Source organism: Hippopotamus amphibius, chromosome 4 (assembly GCF_030028045.1).
Source record: "Hippopotamus amphibius kiboko isolate mHipAmp2 chromosome 4, mHipAmp2.hap2, whole genome shotgun sequence".
Taxonomy (NCBI): Eukaryota; Metazoa; Chordata; class Mammalia; order Artiodactyla; family Hippopotamidae; genus Hippopotamus; species Hippopotamus amphibius.
In genome coordinates this window covers 58253904-58276709 of record NC_080189.1, presented here as the reverse complement: position 1 = coordinate 58276709, position 22806 = coordinate 58253904, and the positions used below count along the sequence as shown (strand labels likewise).

The 22806-nt window shown below is 37.2% G+C and overlaps 1 protein-coding gene across 1 annotated transcript; it reads left to right on the top strand.

Annotated features, from left to right (window-relative positions):
• The first annotated feature begins 6484 nt into the window (after window positions 1–6484).
• Window positions 6485–11607, top strand: TFPI2 (tissue factor pathway inhibitor 2). Its single transcript, XM_057732515.1, is given in 6 exon segments — window positions 6485–6650; window positions 6653–6763; window positions 7014–7196; window positions 8418–8597; window positions 10413–10583; window positions 10974–11607. Coding segments are annotated over 6 exon segments (894 nt in total). The 3' UTR covers window positions 11057–11607.
• The last annotated feature ends 11199 nt before the right edge of the window (window positions 11608–22806 follow it).

Genomic DNA, 22806 nt, shown 5'->3' with positions numbered 1-22806 from the left:
AAAGAATGTGGCATGGTAAAGACTAAAAAAAGGCATTTTAAGAATGACGAAGGATTAAAATTGTTAAATACTGCTTAAAGGTTAGACAAAATGTGGATGGGAAAATGTGGTCTTGGGTGACCTTAGGGCCAGCTGCTTTGTCATATGTACTGAGAGGTTCAGTAAGACGTGGCAATATGATGAGTTGCTCTTGACAAGAGCACTTACTGTTCTTCCTCTTCCCGTATGAAAGTTTATTGAGTGGAATGTGGGGAAAAAAGGGAGATGAGGAAGTGAAGACAGATAGTGAAAATTACATTTCTGGTAAGTTATTCTGGGCAAGGGAATTGTGAAGTGGGCTCCTAGTAGGAAAGGGACATAGAATCAAATATGAATTTTAAGTTTGGGATGAAGAAAATCAGAGATAGAGCACTCCAAATGGAAACTTAAAACCTGCGTGTATGTGCTGAAAGATAAGAAAGGGAGCAGAGCTGATGTTGCAAAGGAGTGAAGTCCTTGAGAAAGGAGAAGAAGAAACGACCCAGAGAAGTGTCCAAGGGGTTGGCCTCTCATTGGACCAGGGCATGCCCTCCATTGCAAGAAAAAGGAAGACAGAGGATACAGGACATTCCGCTGACCAGTAGGAACAACTCAGCCTTCTCTGGCTGATTCAGTATATCTAGTGCAGATTAGTGTACTCACCTCTCTTATAATACAGACATTTCAGTTCAACTCAGTTTTGCCCTCAGCTAATAGTTACTAACAGGAAAAAATAGTGGCAGTGCTAGGAGATGTATGTCCCTTTCAAACTGTAGCTAATGTTTCCTCCTGCCCCTAAATGACAGGCTGTCCCTCCTGTGTGACTTAAGACACAAAGCTTTTCTACATAGAGCTAGAACAAATGAACATTTGGAGGGCTTATGACACTTTAGTAAGTAATATACAACCAACATGAGCCTTGGGTTAGAGTATAAAATAACAAAGCTTTTTCATGAAAGGGTATCTTTACACTTGAAAGGTCAACATCCATTACTTACTGCTAAATATAACCCTGAAAATAAGGTCTTTAGTGATTAACTCACTCAATCCTCTAATGTGATTACCAACTTTGGCAGATGTTTCTCTTAGAGTATTAGAGCAATGTATTTAAATGGCAGCTATCCGTTAGTTCTCAATGATAAACTTTATGCTTGAAGAAAAAGGAAGTCTGAGATAGAGCTGTCCAGGTACTGAACTAGGGTCATGAGTACATGTTCTATATAATGAGCCTGACTTGGGTCCCCACTAATGTGGAAGAAAAGGATGTGTGCACAGTGAGACCAGGGGACCAGAATACAGACTGCTAGTTGTATAGTTTTGACCAAGTCACGTATCTATCTAAAGCCTCAGCTTCCCCATTCGCAGAGTGGGGAGAATAAAGTACCTCCCTCAAGTGGTTATTGTGGGGGATTCAATGAGCTAATGAATGCACGGCACAATGCAAACCCTCAATAAACATTTTTTCTGGTATTGTAGTTATTGCTAGTGAGGTTCCCACATGGTATACAGGAGTCAGGGGAAATTTTCCCTTCCTTCCCCCATTCTTAGTGTGCCACTCTCTAGTGGATTGTCACCCCTGGCTAGAATTCTGGGTAGGTGGTGAAGCTGCACTATGCCAGAAAGGTTTTGGATAAAACAGTCCAAAATTTGTTCCAACTTTCTGGGTGCCCTACGTAGTTAAATGTGTAGCAACCTGAGTGAGAAGAAAGATGCTGTGCATCCTGAGTAGGCACGACATTTGAGGGAACATACATGTAGGAAGAAGAGGAAGGGGGTTTCTGAGGTTCTGCCCTTCTGCGGAAGGCAATGCTTTGTCATAACCAGAGCTCCTAAAAGAACCAACCAAAGCAACCAGCGGACGAAGAAAGGAGTCTGTGTCCCACAGGCACAGGACGTGTACTGTGCGATATGTTTGCGTGCATGGGTTTTCATTTCGAATTGAACTCTTGCTTGAATTTTATTTGTTTCCTCCTCCATAGTCCCATAGAACCTGGTACATATTTTGAACATTGTACTAAGAACACTATATTGCAGCTGGGTCACAGAGGGTTCCTCTGTCTGCCCTATTTTGCCGTGAGATCCCTAACGTGTTTATTCATCTTTGTATCTCAAATGCCCACAAAGGCACACAGTTGGGCACATGTTAAATGCTTAATCTGCTTATTTATGTATGTATGTATGTATGTATGTATGTATGTATGTATTAATCTGCTTGTTTTTAAAATAGATGAATGAAAGAATGACCATGGTAAGAAACATTATGTATTCCATTATCTTGTTCTGCCTAGGGAGAAGGAGAATAAAATTAGGCACAGGGAATATCTCACCCTTTTAAGTGACTCCAGCTTATTATATAACACCGACAAACGCATTCTGTGTCCGACAGAGGGTGCGTTAGAGCGAACATTTCCTACAAGGCCAACCTGCTAGAAAAATATCTAGCTGGTGAAGGAGCTGTCTAAACTTTAATAAAACTCTCGTGACCCCTAATCTCTCAGAAGAGATTAACTGCCTTTCTTGGCACATGTGCAAACTCCTTGTTAGTGCCAGCTGGACTCATTTCAGATTTTATTTTGACAGGGCTAAACTAACGGGCCGCAGGAACTTTGTTTATTAAGGAGTTATCAGTGGAACTCCTTAAGTGACTATGTTATGTTATATTCATTCCCAAATCACTGGGCTAAATTAATTCTCTTCGTTCACTCATGAGTTAGACATGCCACCTCTCCCTAAGGTATGTGACACAGAGGAAGACCATCTGCCTCAATCCTTTCCTTAAATTCATGGTCACCTTTCAGACTGTGGGGCTCTCAGAGGATAGAACAGCACCCTGAAGGTTTGGGAATTCTAGGAGCTACTGTGTTTCAAATCAACTTCACGTCTACTTGTCATGGGGCCAAGGTGGGGGAGGGTGTGGAAAAGAACAGAGGTAAGGATCTGACACATGCAAAGCTGCTCCAGAACTCACTGGAGCCTTTGTGTGCTTTAATTCTGGAATTTAGTGTTCTACTCTAAGGTCTTGATACAGTGGAAAGAGCGTAGGTCTGGGTATGTCAAAAAGAATACAGGGCTGAGTATCAAGAATGTGGGTTCTAGTCTCAGCTCTGCCAACAACTAAGGTAATTAAACATGACTAGTCATTTTATCTTTCTAGGTCTCAATTTGAAAATGTAAAATAAAAATACTGGAACAGATGGTATTGACAGTTCTTTTCAGCATTCAAATTATAAGAACTCCATGCCTTATTTTACAGATCTCTGAACTATTTTGAGCTTCTGTCTTTAGCTGCAGCCACTAGAGCTGTCACTTGGTCTGCAAATGACAAATAATCTGGGTGACTGTTCTTCCCACTTCCCTCCAGCCTTGCACTTCCTGTTGACTTTGGATTAAGGAATTCTTTTCCTCAGCTGTGGTAATCTTTTGGCCTAGACACTGGTTTAAAGAAATAGAAGTACTATTACATCCTTATGTGGAGGCTGATTATGGGGGTCACATGGCTCCTTTCACATGGTCCTAAGGATAAATCCAGTAATTTAAAGTAGTCCCAGGAATTTTAGATTGCTCTTATGTTGGAAAATATCTTTCTCATAGATATAAAAACACTCAAGTGTTTTTGCAATTTAGGAGTAATTTCCTTCCTGATCACCTGGCTTGACACTCTCAAACTTCTAACTCCCCCACTTATTCCAATTCTCCTTCCCTGTCCCTGCTCAGTGGTCACAGAGGTGTTAGAGACACACCCTATTTGGCATAGAACAAGGTAGGAAACTAACATTTCTAGAGAATCTCTGAATACAGATTTCAACCTGTGTCTATAGACTCCACACCACAGAGGGGTGAAAAGCCTGGTTTTTGAACCCCTCCCCCTCCATTTGTAACACAGCAGGCCTGAGTGGACTGCAGCTCATTTCCTCAGAAGAGACCATCACAAAGCAATATCTGATTGTGTGACACTTTCCTCAGTGGAGAGGTGACCTCTGAGTTCAGCCAAAGAGGAGAGCTGATGGGAACAAAGCCACAGGTCGTAGTCCTGCAAGGGCAGTTCATGTTACTTTATTTCTTGATTGTGGTGAATGCTCCACCTTAAAATGTTGTACCAAGCTTTCAGTGGGAACTAGGACATGGGATGATTCCGGTGGATTCTGTGCCTGTATGTGAGGAGCTGAAGCACATCTCTTCGAGTGCCTGGGTGTTTTCCCTTTAATCCTTATAGCACACTCGTAAGGGACAGTTATATCCATTTCACAGATATGAAAACTGAGGCTCCAAGAGTTTATGTAACTCGTCCAAAGGAACAAGGAATAAATTCCAGGTTTCCTCTGACTCCCAAGTCTGCTTTCCCATTGCACCATGCAATTTCCCTAAATAATCTGCCCTAATTCAAAAGATTTCCCTTTCGATATGAAGCAAAAGATGATCAAAAAGTGCCAGCAGCTGAGAACAAAGAACAGCAGTGACAATAGTTAATGCTGAATGGTGAGTCTGACTCAGTCTCAGTCCTTGAATTTCTTTTAGTCCATTTGGGATATATATTTAATCATATTCCAATGAATGGAAATAGGTTAAGTTTGATGTTGCATTAGCTTTTCTTCAAAACATGATCCTGGCTAAATGTCTGGTGAAATTTCCCTCCCCTAATAATATTTGGGAGGTATTGGGGAGGTCTGATCTGATTCTCATATGCGTGTGTCTTTCCAAAACCAGCTGGCTGCCTCTGTGTTTGGCGTGCTGGAGCCAGCTCACTGGCTCTGGTGAACTGACTGTATCTATCTATTTCCAGCTCTGGCAGCTTGAAATCAGCCATAGTGCGAGCATGTACTCCATGGAAATCAGTAAAATATACAAACAAGCACCGCCCCCCTCCCCGCGCTTTTTTTCCCTCCTGGTGAGCTGGTTGTTAAACATGTATTCTTATATCTCTGTCATTCTTAATCACAGATGTCTAGTAATCTGACAGCATAAATGACACAGAGTATTTCCAGACCAGGCTAGTCTTCCTAGGTATATGGTTCTCTGTCATGGCATCAGGGTAACTGAAGAACTGGCCCAAGGGGTTATAGTGTGAAAATATCCCAGACTATTAACTCACTGTGAGCATAGAGATTCTAAGAGACTTGAAAGAGAACTCCTGTAAACTCCCTCCGGTATCTTTACGAGAAGCCAAGGATAATTATTTTCTTAAGAATATTAAATAGAGCAAGAGGAAGAGGGGGAGGAAGGGAAGACACGCCCACCAAGAGAACCCATTAAAATGTTCTCCAAAAATATCCTTAATATTTCATGTAAAATCCCAGTGTGGATAATTTGTTTTGTATAAATAAAACGTTAGGCTCAAGCTAATATGTAAAAGGAGCAATGAGCTATAATACATGCACTGACACTAAGAAATGTAGGGGAAGGGGCAGGTCTGGCCAAAGCTTCAGGACCTCTCCCCCCTCCCCGCCCCCTCCCCCTCCCCCCCCCACACACAAGGCCACCTCTCTTTGGATTTTCATGTTCCAGCTCCAAAAACATTGTTACAACTCTAACACATGGCTGATGGGGGTGTAAAATGGTATAATCATTTTGGAAAACTGTTCGGCAGTTTCTAATATTTTAAAATATTTTACTCAAGAGCAATAAAAGTTGTTTGCACACACAAAGCAGCTTTTTATCATAGTAGCCCTAAATTAGAAATAACACAAATGTCCAGTAATAGCACATTTGTTGTATACTCATACATTGGAAGACTACTCAACATTTAGAAGGAACAAAATCTACAGTAGCATGTGTGTGTCTTAAAAACAGCAGTGGAGTGAAAGAAGTACAAAACAGTACATATTTTATGATTCCATTTGCATGAGATTTATTAGAACAGGCAAAACCAATCTATGGTGATTAGAAGAGTGGTTGCCCCTGGCCTGGGGATGGAAGGATTGACTGGGAAAGGGTATGAGAGAATGTTCTGGGTGCTGCAAATGTTTAATTCTTTACTGGAGTGGTGATTACAAGCGTGTATAGTTGTCAAAAGTGATCCAACTGTACACTTACATAATATTATGAGCCTTTTATGAAATGTAAATTAGACCTCGATTGAAATATGAAAATGTGTGTATATCTACGTATAAATGTAAATAAATACACATTTACTTAAATTTCTAATCTAATTAAAGGGTCTAATGCAATGAGCCCAGCATCACTTGGCCCTATAAATTTCACACTTTCTGCCGGTCCAAGACGTGGACTTTGTGCTTTCAAAGTGTGCATTCAAGCTTCAGCGTGATGCTGCAGTTGGAACCTTGCGCGATCACACCCAGGTCATTTCCCTCTAGCTCGTGGACTTCCCATCTGACACAATGCCCCATGTGGTCATTCCCGCCCGGCCACGGGAGAAAGTTTGAGAGGCAGGTTCAACTTGGTGGGGAATTCCAATCCTCTCCACACACTTTTCGGCCCCGGGAGGCGGCAGGGTCAGAGCTCGAGGGGCATGAATCAGCCTCCCCTCCAGGCTCCGCAAAGGCGTGCTCCGCCCTGTCCCGGGTCAGAAGGACGCTCCCTCTACATAAAGCAGCGGCACCCACCGCGCTGGAGCTCAGACTGCCTCGAGGCTGGACGCTGTGCACCCTCCTCCCGCGGGCACAATCTGGGAACGCCGCGGGCAGCTTGGATCCGGACACCATGGACTCCGTTCGCCCCCTCTGGCTGGTGGTTCTGCCGCTGCTCCTGGTGGGGACTGCGCTGGGAGATGCTCCTCAGGCGCCGCCAGGTATCTCCCTGCCCAGGGGACGCCCTTATTGCTTGGGCTAGGCGCGAGGGCTCCACGGACCCCTGCATCTGCTCTGTGTGCCCCGCTTTCCCCATCCCTGTCGTGCACCAGGCAACGGGGCACTTGCGCCCAAGTTTGCACTTTCTTTCTCTGCAGAGGCCCTCCTGCTGTGCTGGGAAGCTGCTGGGACAGAACTCCCCGGGAAGGCTCTCCCTCTCACTCTCTGGCTCTCCTTCTGCTCCTCCTGTAGGAAATAACGCGGAGGTCTGCCTCCTGCCCATGGACGAAGGGCCCTGCAGGGCCCGGATCCCCAGTTACTACTATGACAGGTACACGCAGAGCTGCCGCGAGTTCATGTATGGGGGCTGCGAGGGAAATGCCAACAATTTCGAAACTTGGGAGGCCTGCGATGACGCTTGCTGGAGAATAGAGAGTAAGTGCTCCCTCGCACCCTCGGAGCTCTGTGCTGCTGCTTGCACAGAAGGGCCGGTAGTAACGTAGCTTATTTTCCAGATCCCATTTTCTACAGGAAGTGTTAGCCTGAATTTTCTCAAATATTAAGTAAGGCTTACTGCTTTTCGGCTTACCAAAAGCGATTACAAAGTTTACAACGACTAAGACCTCTCTCTCCTAACTGGCATTTATTATAATTCAATGCGTGCGCAGACTCAGGAAAAGATTTCAGGAGTGAGGCATAACAATACAAGAGTATAATGTTATTAGATGCAACATAAGTGCCTGTCTGTATTTATCATTAGTTCTACACCTATGGTTTTTATGCCTTCTTGAGAATAGCATTTTCTCGTGTCTATTCTCTATCTCTGCGAAATACTTTTAGTGGGCTTTGTTATTAAAGTGTGATTTAGCTAATTATAACCTTACTTTTGTCCCCTGAAACCCAAACTGGTCTTGGGTTAGTAGAGAGATAGAGTTGAGATTCACAATGCTGTTTTTGATTTTAATTATGTTTATTATCTCTGTTAAGGCCTGTAACAGAACATGGGGGGCTCTGCCACCCAAGGAATTGAGCCAGGGAAAGATGTGTATGCCTGTGAATACGTTTGATTAATGCCCTGTGCAGAAACAATCAGAATACTCAGAGAATAGTCTTTCCAGTTACGTTGAAAAATTTATCATAGCTGAGTCAGGTCTGGAGACTGTTTAAAAAAAAAAAAAACTAAATACAGTTGTCTCTCAGTGTCTGTGGGAACTGGTTTCAGGACCCACCCTCCACCCCCTATACCAAAATCCACAGTATTTGCATATAACCTATGCACATCCTCCCTTATCACTTTAAATCATCTCTAGATTACTTATAATGCCTAATACAACATAAATGCTATGCATATAGCTGCCACCATAGGATACATTTGTTTTGCTTTTTTTTGAACTTTCTGGAATTTTTTTTTCCTGACTATTTTCTGTCTGGGGTTGGTTGAATCTATGGATTTTGGACCCCGGGAGACAAGGTCTCACTGTAACTGGACGAGTGGGCAGTCTTTCGCGGTTTACTGGCCCAGCACTACATATGATGCCTCCCCCCACTCCGCCCCCGGCCACCACCAGTTGTTTCTGAAAATACAGTAAAGTTTTGAAAGTAATACTAAGAAGGCTAATTTTTGACTAACATTGTTTCCCGCTCTCCTTTTCCTAGAAGTTCCCAAAATTTGCCGGTTGGAAGTCAATAAGAAGCAGTGTGGGGAGTTCAGAGGAGAGTTTTTCTTCAATCTAAGTTCCATGGCATGTGAAAAATTCACATCTGGCGGGTGTCACAGCAGTGAAAACCGGTTCCCAGATGAAGCTACTTGTATGGCCTTCTGTGTGCCAAAGAAAGGTAAATACTCTTTTTATGGTGTTTCTATTTCATTTCTTTACTAAGACTTTAGGGTGAAAAAGTTAATAATTTGATGTGGAATTAACACGGTTTGCGTTCTGGTGATTTCACATAGACTATGATACCAATCTTCTCACTATTGCCCTGTGAGGGAGTATTATTATCCCCAGTTTACATAATAGAGTGTGAGCTAGAAGTTAACAACTTGCCAAGTTCCCAGGGCTGGAAAGTGACAAAGCTATGATTCACATTTTGCTTCCTCTTCTGCATTGTTTCTTTAGAACTATTTCTCATCTATTTAATTTACATGTAAAAATTACAGTCTTCATTAATGAATGACATGACCTCAGGTTTGTATGAAATTAGTTGGATATATGAGACAGTGCAACAGAGAGAGAGACTTAAGATGGTGAAACCTGAAAATTTCTAGTTTTTGGTTAGATTTGGGTGTTCTTTAGCAATTACAAATTGTAGCACAAATTGATCTCTATGCCTCTTTTCTCTCTTCCCCATTTCTTACCTACACCCCTCCCCGCCCCATGCAATCCCTAAAATCATGGGTTACTTGGGTAGCATGTAATGTTTGTATAGGCATTTTCCATAGGCACAGCAGAGACATGTACACATAGATAAATAAGTTCAACAAACAAGGAAAACTTGCTTTGGCAGAGGCTTTGATAAAGCTCCGTAGCTATACTGTGTTGAATATGCAAAATCTTGAATTAATGAGGAGATGGTTGTTGCTGGCGTTCTCTTAAATTGTTTATGTAAATGTAAGTGTTCCACTGCCTACCTGGGAATTAGATACATGTATTCTTAATTAATAATGGAAGGAGAGCTGATAAAAACATTTAAAATAAAACTACCCACACAAGAGAGTTTACCAAAGCATGTCACATATTTTCCCTTGAAATGTAGCCCACTTTTACCTGATCATATCTGGTTTTTGGGTTTAATGTCTTTACACATTCAAATGATAACAAGGATATAGCTTGAAATTCTGTCCACTTTATACAAATTTAGAATTAACAAAATATGGCAGGTAAGCTGTTTTGAAATTTTAGGCACACTTTTTATTTTTTTATTTTTTTTATTTTTTTATTTTTTTCATTTCCAAGCAAACTTTTATTTTTCATGAGTAAAAAAGAAAAGCAATGTTTACATGGTCAAATGATTTTCTTTAACAAAATGTTTACTCCAATTTAATTGAAATTAATTACTGTATATGGTATAAAGTAGAGGTCCAATTTAATGTTTCATAGAATAAGCATAAATTAAATGAAAAAATTTGGTTAGTTATTATAGCAACCCAAAGTAACATCAGTTTTTTCTGCATGTACTTTGAAGGTATGATTATATCTGTGTTACATATTTATAATTGTGAGGATGTTGGTAAATTGGAATTCTCATGAAATGCTGGAAGGAATGTAAAATGGGGCTGCTGCTGGGTAAATGTATTGTTAATTTATTCAAAAAAAGTTAAACATAGATTTGTCATATGATTTAGCAATTCTACTCAGTTTTATACCAATATAGCAGAAAAGGGGGACTCAAACAGATATTTGTAAGTCAGTGTTTGTTGCAGCATTCTTCACAATGGCCAAAGGGTAGAAATAATCCAAGTGCCCATAGGAATAATCCAAGATGCATAGGAATCAAAAATGTAGGCACACTTTTTAAATGCCGTAGTATGATATTTTGGATTCAGAATGAAGCTTCTAAGAGATTAGATTTTTTTCAGTTACTTCAGTAATCAGCACAGTTTGTTAATTCTGTTATTATTGCATTTCTAATTTTATTTTCTTTTTCATTAAGGTCCATCGTTTTGCTATAGTCCAAAAGATGAGGGACTCTGCTCTGCTAATGTGACTCGCTATTATTTTAATCCAAGACACAAAGCCTGTGAGGCCTTCACCTATACTGGCTGTGGAGGGAATGACAATAACTTTGTTAACATGAAGGACTGCAAACGCATTTGTGTAAAAGGTAGTGGGGTTTTTTCTTATTTGATTTTTTGAACTAACTTTATAAATAATTCATAAGCAAAATTATATTTTTATGTATCCATTTTACTAATAGCATATTGCCATTTCTAGACTACTTCTACATAAATAGCACTTTAGTGATCAGTTTTGTCAAAACACTTATACTGGCTAGCTACAGTAGACAGTAGCTGTGGCCTGATTGGTGTTTTTTTTTTTTTTCTGATTGGTGTTTTAAAGGTAGAGTGTTACTAGGTGGAGAGTGAGTAAAACTGACTTTATAATCATTAAAAGTAAGAATGAGGTGAGTTTGTAAGCATGTCGGAAATGGTGATTTATAGTGAGCCTAAAGACTGGGGACATACGATGTTTACTTTTATTTTGTTGACCTTAGCCTTGAAGAAGGGAAAGAACAAGAAGATGCCGAAGCTTCTCTTTGCCAGTAGAAGACTGAAAATAAAGAAGAGGCGATTTTAACCTTTTTATTCTTTTTCCTGTATGTCATCTTGAGAATGCCTTTACGGTTATATCTGAAGGATAATATGGTAATATATGTAAATGAATCATTAGTGACTTATTCACCAGTTCCTATATGTTACGTTTTAAAATTTGTGTATTTTTTTATACATAACTAGGTGCTATTCAAATGTGAATCTATTATTTTAAATTTATTGTTCAACTTTTTTTTATGAGGTTAAATTCTTGCTGTGCATAAGATATAAAAGCAAATATGACTCACCCAGTTCTTGGGGTTGCTCTCCCTGATTTCAGAAGATGATAGTAACTGAAAATCATAGGACAATATAATCATATTCCTTTAACACATAGGATCAAAAAAAGGACCAGCAAATATTTTTAATTTTGCATTTAAAAGTTAGGTTATATTTTGGGCCCAAGGAGACAAACTTGCAGATTTACCAACACTTCAAAAAATGTTACAAATGCTATTATGTAGACACTGCTAACTTACTTCTATTTCTACTGTGTCATTTAAAAGATAATAAAGTAACTTTTTTGGCTGAAAAAAAGCCAAAAAAAGCCAGTAAAGTAATTACAATCAGAAATGTTCTCCTCGGGTTGGGAGGGTGCAGAATTCTCTATCTCTTTTCCTCTATTCATGCATCCCCACTCAGCGTAAGATGTTAAAATTTTTATACTGTTCAAGGTGTTTATTTGTATTATACCAGAGACAATGCATAAATTTAATAATTTAAATTCCACTAATAAAATACTCCTGATAAATATGATCATCCCATTTAAACAGTTTTTTTTTTCTTTCTCTGTAACAGGAAGATTTTTAAAAATTCCTACATTTTCTTGGCAAGATTAACGTTTAAAAGTATGCCCCTGATCTGGCAAAATTAAAAGTACATTCGCCCTTTCCTTGAGCAATCCCTCTTTAAAAAATCTATCCCAAAGGAACTGTGACAAAAAACAAACAAAACAAACAAACAAACCCCAAAAAACCAAACACCAAAATGCTATTTGCCGTAGTTGATGTATTATTTGGAATAACTGAAAACTGGAAACAAACCAGATACTCATCAATAGGGGGTTGGTTGAAGAAATTATGGATGAAAAATGAGCAAATTATCTATATGTGGATATCATCTGATCTAAAGAATACATTAAAAAAAAACACCAGGGTCTAGAACAATATGAGTAAATACACACACATCACAGAAGATACAAAGATATTAAAAATGGTGACCTGTACGATGAGGTAGGAAACAAAGGATTGGATAGATATGGAAATGAAATTTATGTGGATGTACCTTACTATATAATTTTGATCTTAGACCATGTAAATATTTTGTGTAATTAAAAAACAAAATTAAATCAAAAAGAATAAAAAGCAGTCCTTCTAAAATTGGAAACAAGCCAAAACAACCGAACCTAAATGAATATCAAATAGTGACATAACTACACAAAAGGTATATAATTATCTTTAGAGACTTTCGAAACTAGTATTCTGACAATGTATCTTTTGGAGGATATACTCTAAGAGTCAAATAAATTCTGAAGATATCTAAACATGCATTTTGTAGTCTGATTAGTCACAGTGTTCTTTTGAACCTATCATATATAGAATACTATATTAAATATTCTGTAAAAATGTATTCTCCACCCTTTCACTGAAAACTTTTTGAAGCAATGACAATCCAGTAGCAGTAAGTACACCTACCATCCAGATTATGGTCACTAAAAGAAATCAGAGCTTGCTGAGTCTAGGTCTGGGACAGGAAATGTGTAACATGACCCTGGGCCATCCTATGCTGTAAAGCAAGGAAACTACCAACGACTAATAAATCAAGTCACAAAAACAGAATAGTAACAGAGGGGACTTCCACTGACCTAAAATGAGGCGATATGAGTATCAAAACAATGACCACAATATATATATAAGTATATAAATATGAACATAACACATTAATAACACACACATACACCTCCTTGGTGACTCTTGGAGGTTGCTAGGGCACTATTATTACTTTGAAAACTGATGAATTCGGAGAAATAATAAAGTACTTTTCCTTTTTTATTTAGTCTCAAAAATTAAATAGTGTATGAGAGAAAGTTACTTATAGAAGAATCCCACCTGATACATGAATTAAATGTTAGAAGATACCCCTAATGAAAGTATGCATCTAGGTAATGATGATCCGTGGATGCTGAAGCCACGGCATGAAAGATTGATGGGGGTATCATGGAGAAATTAGACTAATGTCTCTGAACACATGGATCATTTTAACATTACTAAAAGTGTGCCAATAGGTATTAATCACTTCTGGATATGATGCAATAAGAAGTGTACACCCCTTCTGATGAAGTAATCTTGCAGAAAGAAAGAGAGAAAAAATTAAACCTGAAGTTAGGCCAGTCTCTAGATCTTACTATCTATCATATTGCCAGACTGTAAGGCAATCCTAGGGGGTAAAGGAACAAGTTGGAAGAAACCAGGGAAAGTCAATCAGCCAAATACATCATACTGGACACTCTACAGGACAAATATACTAGTTTCTCCAACAAACCAAACAAATTTTTAAAAGGAGGAAAAAGAGGAGGAGGCAGTGCTTTTATAGAGCATGAGTGTAACAACAACAAAAAGCATGTCATTTAAAGGCTCTGGTTGAATAAGGCCTGTATTTATGATTGTTTCTGGTGGTTTCTGAGAATGGCTATAGCAGAAGGACCTTGTGTGTGCTCTGGGACGGTCCGGTGTGTGATACAGAGCCTCTGGGGGCCGGGGGGGGGGGGGTGGTGGTTGGGGGTTCCAGGCATTACAGGGAAGCTTGATTTGGTATTTGTTGCCTTTAACCTACCCTGGGACCAAAGCCCTTCGGGGATTATGGACCTGACTTAGCTTACAGCTACAGCTTTCTGTTCAGCAAGGTAGGAGGCAGACTTGCTGATATAACTGTTCTAATACCCCAAACCTCTGCCATCGTAACTTAATGAAGAAATACATAGAGCTGTTGTAGGACATTCTGCAGTCGAAGGGGAATTCCTTCTTGCCACAATCAGCTTGAAGACAAGTCACGGCTGTGGTTTCACCAGACAGCCTGATTAAAAGGAATGTCTCATTCTGTGACACGAAAGAGGAATGGCTAGGTTTCAATATCACAGCCTCTCATTGAAAAAAATTACTCTGGACTACCCTTTACGCACGCACATTGTCACACGTTCACCCACAGAAACTGCAGTGGAGCAGATTGCTTGGATCATAGTACCTCCAAGTGTTCATGTTATCTCTGCCAACAGTCTTGTAGACATTTAGCTAATGATATTATTCAGTAAGGGACTGTCCTTTGGCGTGTCCTTCCCTGTATTGTAACAGTGGTTGTAGAAGCTTGTCTTTACAAGCTTCGTGTTTCTAAAAAAAAAAAAAAAAAAATACATCTTGCGATACAAATAAGAAAAAGTAGAAAAGTGCTGAATTGCAGCTTTAAATATTCATTGTCTATATATCCTGATAAATTTGGCAATGGAGGCAAGCAAATGTGGGAATCAGAATCATCTAAAATTATTTCTTCTCCCTTCACCCACGTATTCAATTGGTCGCCAAGTGTATCCAAGATTATTCTAACCTTCCTTATCTTATTCCAGGAAAAGTAAAACATTCTCCCAAGTTTCCTCCCTGCCTGAGTCTGCTCCATATCCACACTGATGCCAGGGTAATCCTTCTTAAAAAAAAAAAAAAATTATCACGGTGCTCTTCTGCTTAAAACTCTTTAGTGGTTTCCTATTGAATCTTCACATTATTGTCCAAGTCCCTAGCGTGTCATTTAAGACTTCCTACAAGTGGACCATAACATTCTGCTGCAGATTCATCTCCCCCATTCCACCATCATCTGTAACCAGTTGCACTAAATTGTGTTCAATTTCCAAAGCATGTCATACTCCTTCACTTTCCTATAATACACATCAAATTTTCTGCATGAGAACCATCTGGGCAGCCAGGCACAATGCAGACTCCTAAGCCCCATGCCCAGGGGTTTTGCTTTAATGGTTTGAGTTGTTACCCAAAGATGTACATTAAAAACACTGAACCCAAATGATTAGAATGTGTACTTGTATCACACGTTGAGGAACACTGTTTTATGCCTTAGAATGTGTTATTTTCCTTTGAAAGTAGCATCCAACCCTCCTTAAGAACTACTTGGCAAGTTGAGTCTTCTTGTTGGCACAGCATTCCCTGACCCTCCTCGAGCAGGTTTAGCCATTTGTCCTGTGGGCTTGGCGATACCCAATATAACTCCTAGTCGCACTAATGCAGTATTTAATTACTTTCCTAGGAGTTTTATTGTTAGAGTGTTCAGGTTTTTCAAGAAAAATAGGATTTTCTTTATTTTAAAATATATTATTTTACTCACTGTATACTATATGGAAAATAAAAGAAAAATATAAGGATAAAAATAAAAACAATCCAGTATTTTACCACTAAGTGATTAACAACATTTGTCTCCTTGAGGTAGAAATAACTTCATCAAGAGATATGAGCATTTTTATGCTCTCAGTATATACTAACAAATTGCATTACAAAGTTAAATCAGTTTATCCCCAAGAATCTAAGAATGTATGCAAATGCCCAACAATTGGGTTTAAAATAAATAGAAAAATAAATCACTTCTTTATAATTAAATGGTATCTAATCATTATTTTAATTTGTATTTCCAGGATTATTACTAAATGTTGCACTTAAAAATTATATATTTTCTCTCATTAAAGGTTATATTTCCCTTTAAACTTAGCTTACAATGTTAACCTAAAAATAGAGCTAATATTTATAATTTAATTTTAAATCATGAATTGTTTCAAACATATAGAAAGTTACAGAAAACATTATAACTGATCCAATTTAAAATACATGATAGGAATTTGCCAGATTTGTTTCAGGTGCTTTTTCTATTGTAGGAAATGAAACGCTGATGGAGCTTAAGACTCAAATGTTCCTCTGTCACCCTATCATTCCCTCACTCTCCTGAGAAGTAACTGCTCTCCTAATGTTGGAGTATATTCTCTCTGCGCATATTTTAATGCTTGTATTATACATATATTCACCCACAGCAATAGGAAGTATTGTTATACATGTTTTAAAATTACTTATATGACAGATGGCTAACAAACACATGAAAAGATGCTCACCATCACTAATCATTAGAGAAATGCAAATCAAAGCCACAATGAGGTATCATCTCACACCAGTCAGAATGGCCATCATCAAAAAATCTAGAAACAATAAATGCTGGAGAGGGTACTGAGAAAAGGGAACCCTCTTGCAGTATTGGTGGGAATGTAAATTGGTACAGCCCCTATGGAAAACAGTATGGAGATTCCTTAAAAAACTAAATATAGAACTACCATATGACCCAGCAATACCACTACGGGGCATATACCCTGAGAAAACCATAATCCAAAAAGAAACATGTACCATAATGTTCACTGAAGCACTATTTACAATAGCCAGGACATGGAAACAACCTAAATGTCCATCAACAGATGAATGGATAAAGAAGATGTGGCACATATATACAATGGAATATGACTCAGCCATAAAAAGGAATGAAACTGAGTTATTTGTAGTGAGGTGGATGGAGGATGGACCTAGAGTCTGTCATACAGAGCAAAGTAAGCCAGAAGGAGAAAAACAAATACCGTATGCTAACTCATGTATATGGAATCCAAAAAAAAAAAAATGGTACTGATGAACCCAGTGACAGGGCAAGAATAAAGATGCAGATGTAGAGAATGGACTGGAGGACACAGTGGTGGGGGGGAGGGACGAAGGGGAAGCTGGAATGAAGTGAGAGAGTAGCATTGACGTATATATACTACCGAATGTAAAATAGCTAGCTAGTGGGAAGCTGCTGCATAACACAGGGAGATCAACTTGATGATGGGTGATGACTTAGAGGGCTGGGATAGGGAGGTTGGGAGGAAGTCGTGGGAAGGAGGGGATATTGGGATATATGTATAAATATAGCTGATTCACTTTGTTGTACAGCAAAAACTGGCACAACAGTGTAAAGCAATTATATTCCAATAAAGAGATTAAGAAAAAAACAACTACCCCCCTGCCCCCTCCCAAAAAAATTACTTACATGGTGTCACACTGTGTATCCATTGTGATCACGTATTGCTACCATTATGTTTTAAGTATAGTGTATAAATCCACATTGCTTCATTGTAAATCTGCTTCTTTTATTTTGACTACACAATGTTATTCCAGTACATGAATATAGTGCAGTATTTTCGTCCATTTCGCCACTGATGGATATTCCCAAATTTTTGCTTTTATAAATAATAACAAATGTTTATATACATATCTCATTGTACACATACATGGACCTGGAAGAAATGTTCATCTTCAATTTACTGTACTTTTCCAAATGGCTCACCAAAATATTAGTACCACTAAGCAGCAATGTATATGAATTTCTATTTCAAGTCTTTGACAGCACTGAGCATTGTCAAAGTCTTTAACTGTTGCCATTCATAAGTGAGAAATTGTACCTCACCGTTGTTTAATTTTTATTTTCCTGACTAGTAATGTTGTTGAAAATCATTTATATGTTGTTGGCCATTCTCATTTCCTCTTCTATAAATTGTCCATTTGTATTTCTTTCATTTTCCCTTTGACTCAGTATTATTAATTTGTATATTTTTATGTATTCTGGGGAAGAATCCTTTATTAGTTACATGATTTACAGAAATCTTCCAATTTGTGGAAACAGTGATGTTATTTTGTTTTTCTTCTGCAAGTTGGATCGTGATGTCACAGTATTTCATGATATGTAATTAAGCAGGGTTCATTTAGCATTTTCTCAACTCAAACTGATTACGTGTCATCTTTACAAGAAAGTAGGAAGTATGGTATCTGTGCCAAAGCCCAATAGATGGTGAGATATTTCCTCAATAAAACACAGTAACATTTTGAACAAAGTGATAAGAAAGTGTTATGTACTATAAGAATTATTATAGAGAATATAAAAAGAAGCAATATTGGAAAAATTACTGGCTAAGAATTTCTCCTAACTAAAAACATATGACTATATATACAAGAAGCTCTACATACTCCAAACAGAATAAACACAAAGAAAAATACAACTGGCCACATCTCAAACTTCTGAAAACTAAAAACCAGTTGAAAATCCCCATATACCTAGAAAAAACAGAGATAATATCTTCAAATGAGCATCAAAAAGACTGATGGCATATTTCAACAGAAACTATGGAAGTCAGAAAATTACCGATTAACATTTTAAAGTGCTAAACAAACAAACAAAACCTGCAAACCAATAATTGTATATCCAGCAAAAATAGCCTTCAAAATGGAAGGATAAATGAAGCTGTTTACAATAAACAAAAGCCAAGAGAATTTGTTGGCAGCAGATCTACACTATAGAAAACAGTAAGGGAAATTCTGAAGGAAAATGATCCCAGATGGAAGCACATAACAGCAAAATGGAATCAGAGCACTAAAAGAAGTGTGGAAAACTATAAATGAATATTCTGTTTAAAAGTATTGAGTGTTATATCTTATGCTTTTAAAACATGTAGGTTTTAGATACATGGAATTAATAGCACCAAAGATAAGAGTGTTGGTTCATGGAATTAAACTCTTTTCAGCTTCTTGTATACTTTGGGAAGTATTACAACTTACTAGCTAGAATACATACAGTAATATAAGAGTAATCAGTGAAAGAGATAACAGAACTAAAAAGTAAATAGAGGAAAGAATGGACTAATAGGAAAAATGGAATAACGATTAATCCAAAGGAAAGCAAGAAAAAAGAAATGAAGAAACAAGATGGGACAATTAGAAAACAGTGGCAAGATAGCTGACGTAAACCCAACTGTCTAAGTAATATTATTAAACATAAATTGGCTAAACACTCCAATTAAAGGAAGAAATAGTCATATTGAATTAACAAACAAAAATCCAAGATCCAACTCAATAAGGTTTACAATGTACAATGCTTTATGTACATGTTATAAATATACAAAATATCTGAAAATAAAAGGAGTAGAAAAGGTATATCATATAAACACTACTAACCAAAATAAAGTAGTTTATTAATCTCAGACAAATAAGACTTTGAGACAAGGAAAATACCCAAAATAAAGAAGGACTTTCACAGTGATAAAAGACTCAATTTAATCAATAGGAGGATGTAATAATTATAAATGTCTACATGTCTAATAAAAAGTTTAACACATGGAAGAAAAACTGAGATAACTAAAAGGAGAAATAGATGTATCTATAGTTATAATTTAAACAATTCGATATTTTACCACAGTTCTTTTCGTAAATGAAAAAGTAGGAAAAATTAATGAAATACGAAATTTAAATAACAAAACACTATACCCAACACACTCAGAATAAACACTGTTTTTAAGTACATATGGAATATTTACCAAATGGACCACTTGGTGATCCATAGGTAAGTCTCAATCTATTCCAAAGAATCAAAATCACATACAGTATATTCCCTGCTTACAAAATTAAACTAGAAATTTCTAACAGCAAGATGGCTGGAAAATCTCTGAGCATTTGGAAATTAAACACATACTATTATATAACATATGTGCCAAAGAAGAAATCACAATGTAATATATTTCAGCTGAATAAAAATAAAACCTGACATATCAAAAATCTGAGATGCAGTTAAAATAGTGATCAAAGGGAAATTTATACTTCTAAATTAGTAATTAGAAAGAAGATTGAAAATCAATGTTCCAATCTTCCATCTCAAGAAACTAGAAAATTAACCATATTAAACACATTATTTAAGCACCCCCTCAAATGTAAAAGAATGGAAGTTAATAAAGACAAGAGCCATAATGAAAATGTTTAGAAAACAGACATAAATTTCAAGAAAATAAAGTCAACTTTTTTCCTTAATGAGGTTAATCAAATACCCAGAGAAAATCATAACTCAAAAAGACACATGCACCCCAATGTTCACTGCAGCACTATTTACAATAGCCAGGTCATGGAAGCAACATAAACATCCATCAACAGATGAATCAATAAAGAAGATGTGGTACATATATACAATGGAATATTACTCAGCCGTAAAAAGGAGCGAAATCGGGACATTTGTAGAGACATGAATGGACCTAGAGACTGTCATACAGAGTGAAGTAAGAAAGAGGAAAACAAATATTGTGTAGTAACGCATATATACGGAATCTAGAAAAATGGTACAGATCAACCAGTTTGCAAGGCAGAAATAGAGACACAGATGTAGAGAACAAACATATGGACACCAAGGGGGGAAAGCAGGAGGGGTTGGGGTGGGATGAATTGGGAGATTGGGATTGCCATATGTACATTTCTAAGAAGAAAAAAATATCAAATTGTACACTTTAAATATATGCAGTTTATTGTATGTCAATTATGCCTCAATAAAAGTTCTTAAAAAAAGCTTAATCAAGTATTTTGTCAATAGCAAGATTTTAAAGAAAAGAAAAAGAACATAAATTATTAATATCACAAATAGAAAAGCAGCCAATATTACAAACCATGAAGTTGTTGAAAATAGAATTAATGGATATTATTAATAAATTCATACCAATACATTTCATAACTTAGATGTAATAAGCAAATTCCTTTGAAAACAAAAATGACAAAACATGAATAGCTATATAATTTGAAGTTTCCAGTACAAAGTGAGAATGAGAGATTCCTTATTCAAACATTAATTAGGAATTTAAAGATTGTGACAATAAAATTAAACCAAGAGTAGGGCCCCTGTAAATGCATGTGACCACATATAATGCATGACCATTAAGCTGGTCCTGTTTCCAAAACTAACATAAAAATAGGAAGACATTCTGAATATTCCCATATCTGTTAAAGAAATTGAAGCCACGATTCAGCTTCAGCACAAAGAAAACATCAGGCCCAGATGGAGTCACTGGTAAATTACTCCAGACATTTAAGAAGAAATAATCCCAATTTCCAAAATCTCTTCTAGAAGGTAATAAAAATGAAATACTTCCCATTTTTCAAGACTAAAACTAACTGGCAAAGGCATTACAAGGAAGAAAAATTATAGGCCAATTTGTTCCTTGTGAATACATGTATAAAACTTGGACAAACTACTAGAAAGTAAGACAATTTCAACATGAGAAAATCAATCATTATAATTGATTGTATTAAAATAAATGACAAATCACACGATCATCTTAATAGATGCAGAAAAGGCATTTGGTAAAATTCAATATCAATTCATGATTAAAAAAAATTTCTACAAAGTAGGAATAGAAGAGATCCTCTTTCATCTGAAAAAGGATGCCCACAAAGACTTATAGTTAACATCATAATTAATGTTGAAATCTATGAAACTTAAGCTACATAAAGAGAGGAAGGAAAGCATCAAGGGGAGAGAGCATGAAAAGGTGGTAGGATCAACAGACTGGAGAATGTTGCTGTTGAAATTTAATGCTGATATTTTCTCTGTGACTTAGTCTTTTTGCCTGAAGCCCCAGTGGATTGTTCTTTAATTTTAGAGTCTAATAATTTACCGAGTAATATATCAAAATAGACCAAAATTTAAATATTTTATAGTCGTTTTTCTTCTTGCCACTTACATTATTTATGCATACACATGATTTGCTTTGCTTATTTTCTATATCTAGTATTTTCCTTTTGAATAGCTTATGTCTTGGATATTCTTAAGTCAACAACAACCAGCATCCTTATGTAGCACTATGAGGGGTTTGGGTGGCTTACTACGGTTCTTAGTTTAGGAATACTCTTTTCTGTTGGTGCACAGAATTATGAAGACTTTACATGTTGGTGTGTCTTCCACTGCTGTGATTCTTGTACTTTCCAAGAGATTCTTGCTTTCCATCATTTTCTTCCTTCTTTCCATTCACTATCAAGCCTCCAAGGGATATTTACTTCTTTTAGGTTGTCTCACTGCCACCCTAAGCAATGCCTTCCCAAGGCTGCCACCTTTGGTTCTGCAACTTCCATATCTTTTCTCCTTCCCAATTCCCCAACAGCTGTGGCTTTGATCCACCAGGTCTCAGACTACAGTTTGGGTAAAACCCTCTTTTTCTTGGGTTGATATTATCTGTATTTCACCAATTGCAGGACCCCACTACACTCCTCTTTTTGGGGGGCATACTCTTCACATTGTTTATTCAATTACAAGTAAATTGAAGTTCGTGTGTTCCCTTTCTCCTAGCTTTGCCCTAGATGTAAGTTATGGGTGGTTTTATTGTATCTCCTGATGGATCTATATAGTCTTTGGAGGGTGTGTGGAGAAATTATTAAGTATCTACCATTATCCTAGGGCAATCTGACAAATACTTTTAAAATCAAAATAATATTTAAAGTTTTAAGAACCACAGATCGATTTTCCTTTTCTCTTTTTTAAACTTACTCTGATTTTTACATTAATAACTTTTAATGTGTACAGAATATAAATTACAGTTGACGCTTGAACAACACTGGTTTGAAATGCAAAGGTCTGTTTATATGCAGATTTTTCAATAAATATACTACCTATATTTTAATTTCACAGATCTTTGAATTAACTAAGTATGGGGAAAAGTTCATTTGATTAGAGATCATATTATGTGGAATCAAAAGAACTGGTGTTTGAGTTCTGATTCTATCTAAACTGTTTCTGCTTCTTGCTCTTGAGTGAGTCACTTATTAATTCCTTTGTTTTTGAAGCAGAGATAGCAGTACACAGATTTTTGTCTGC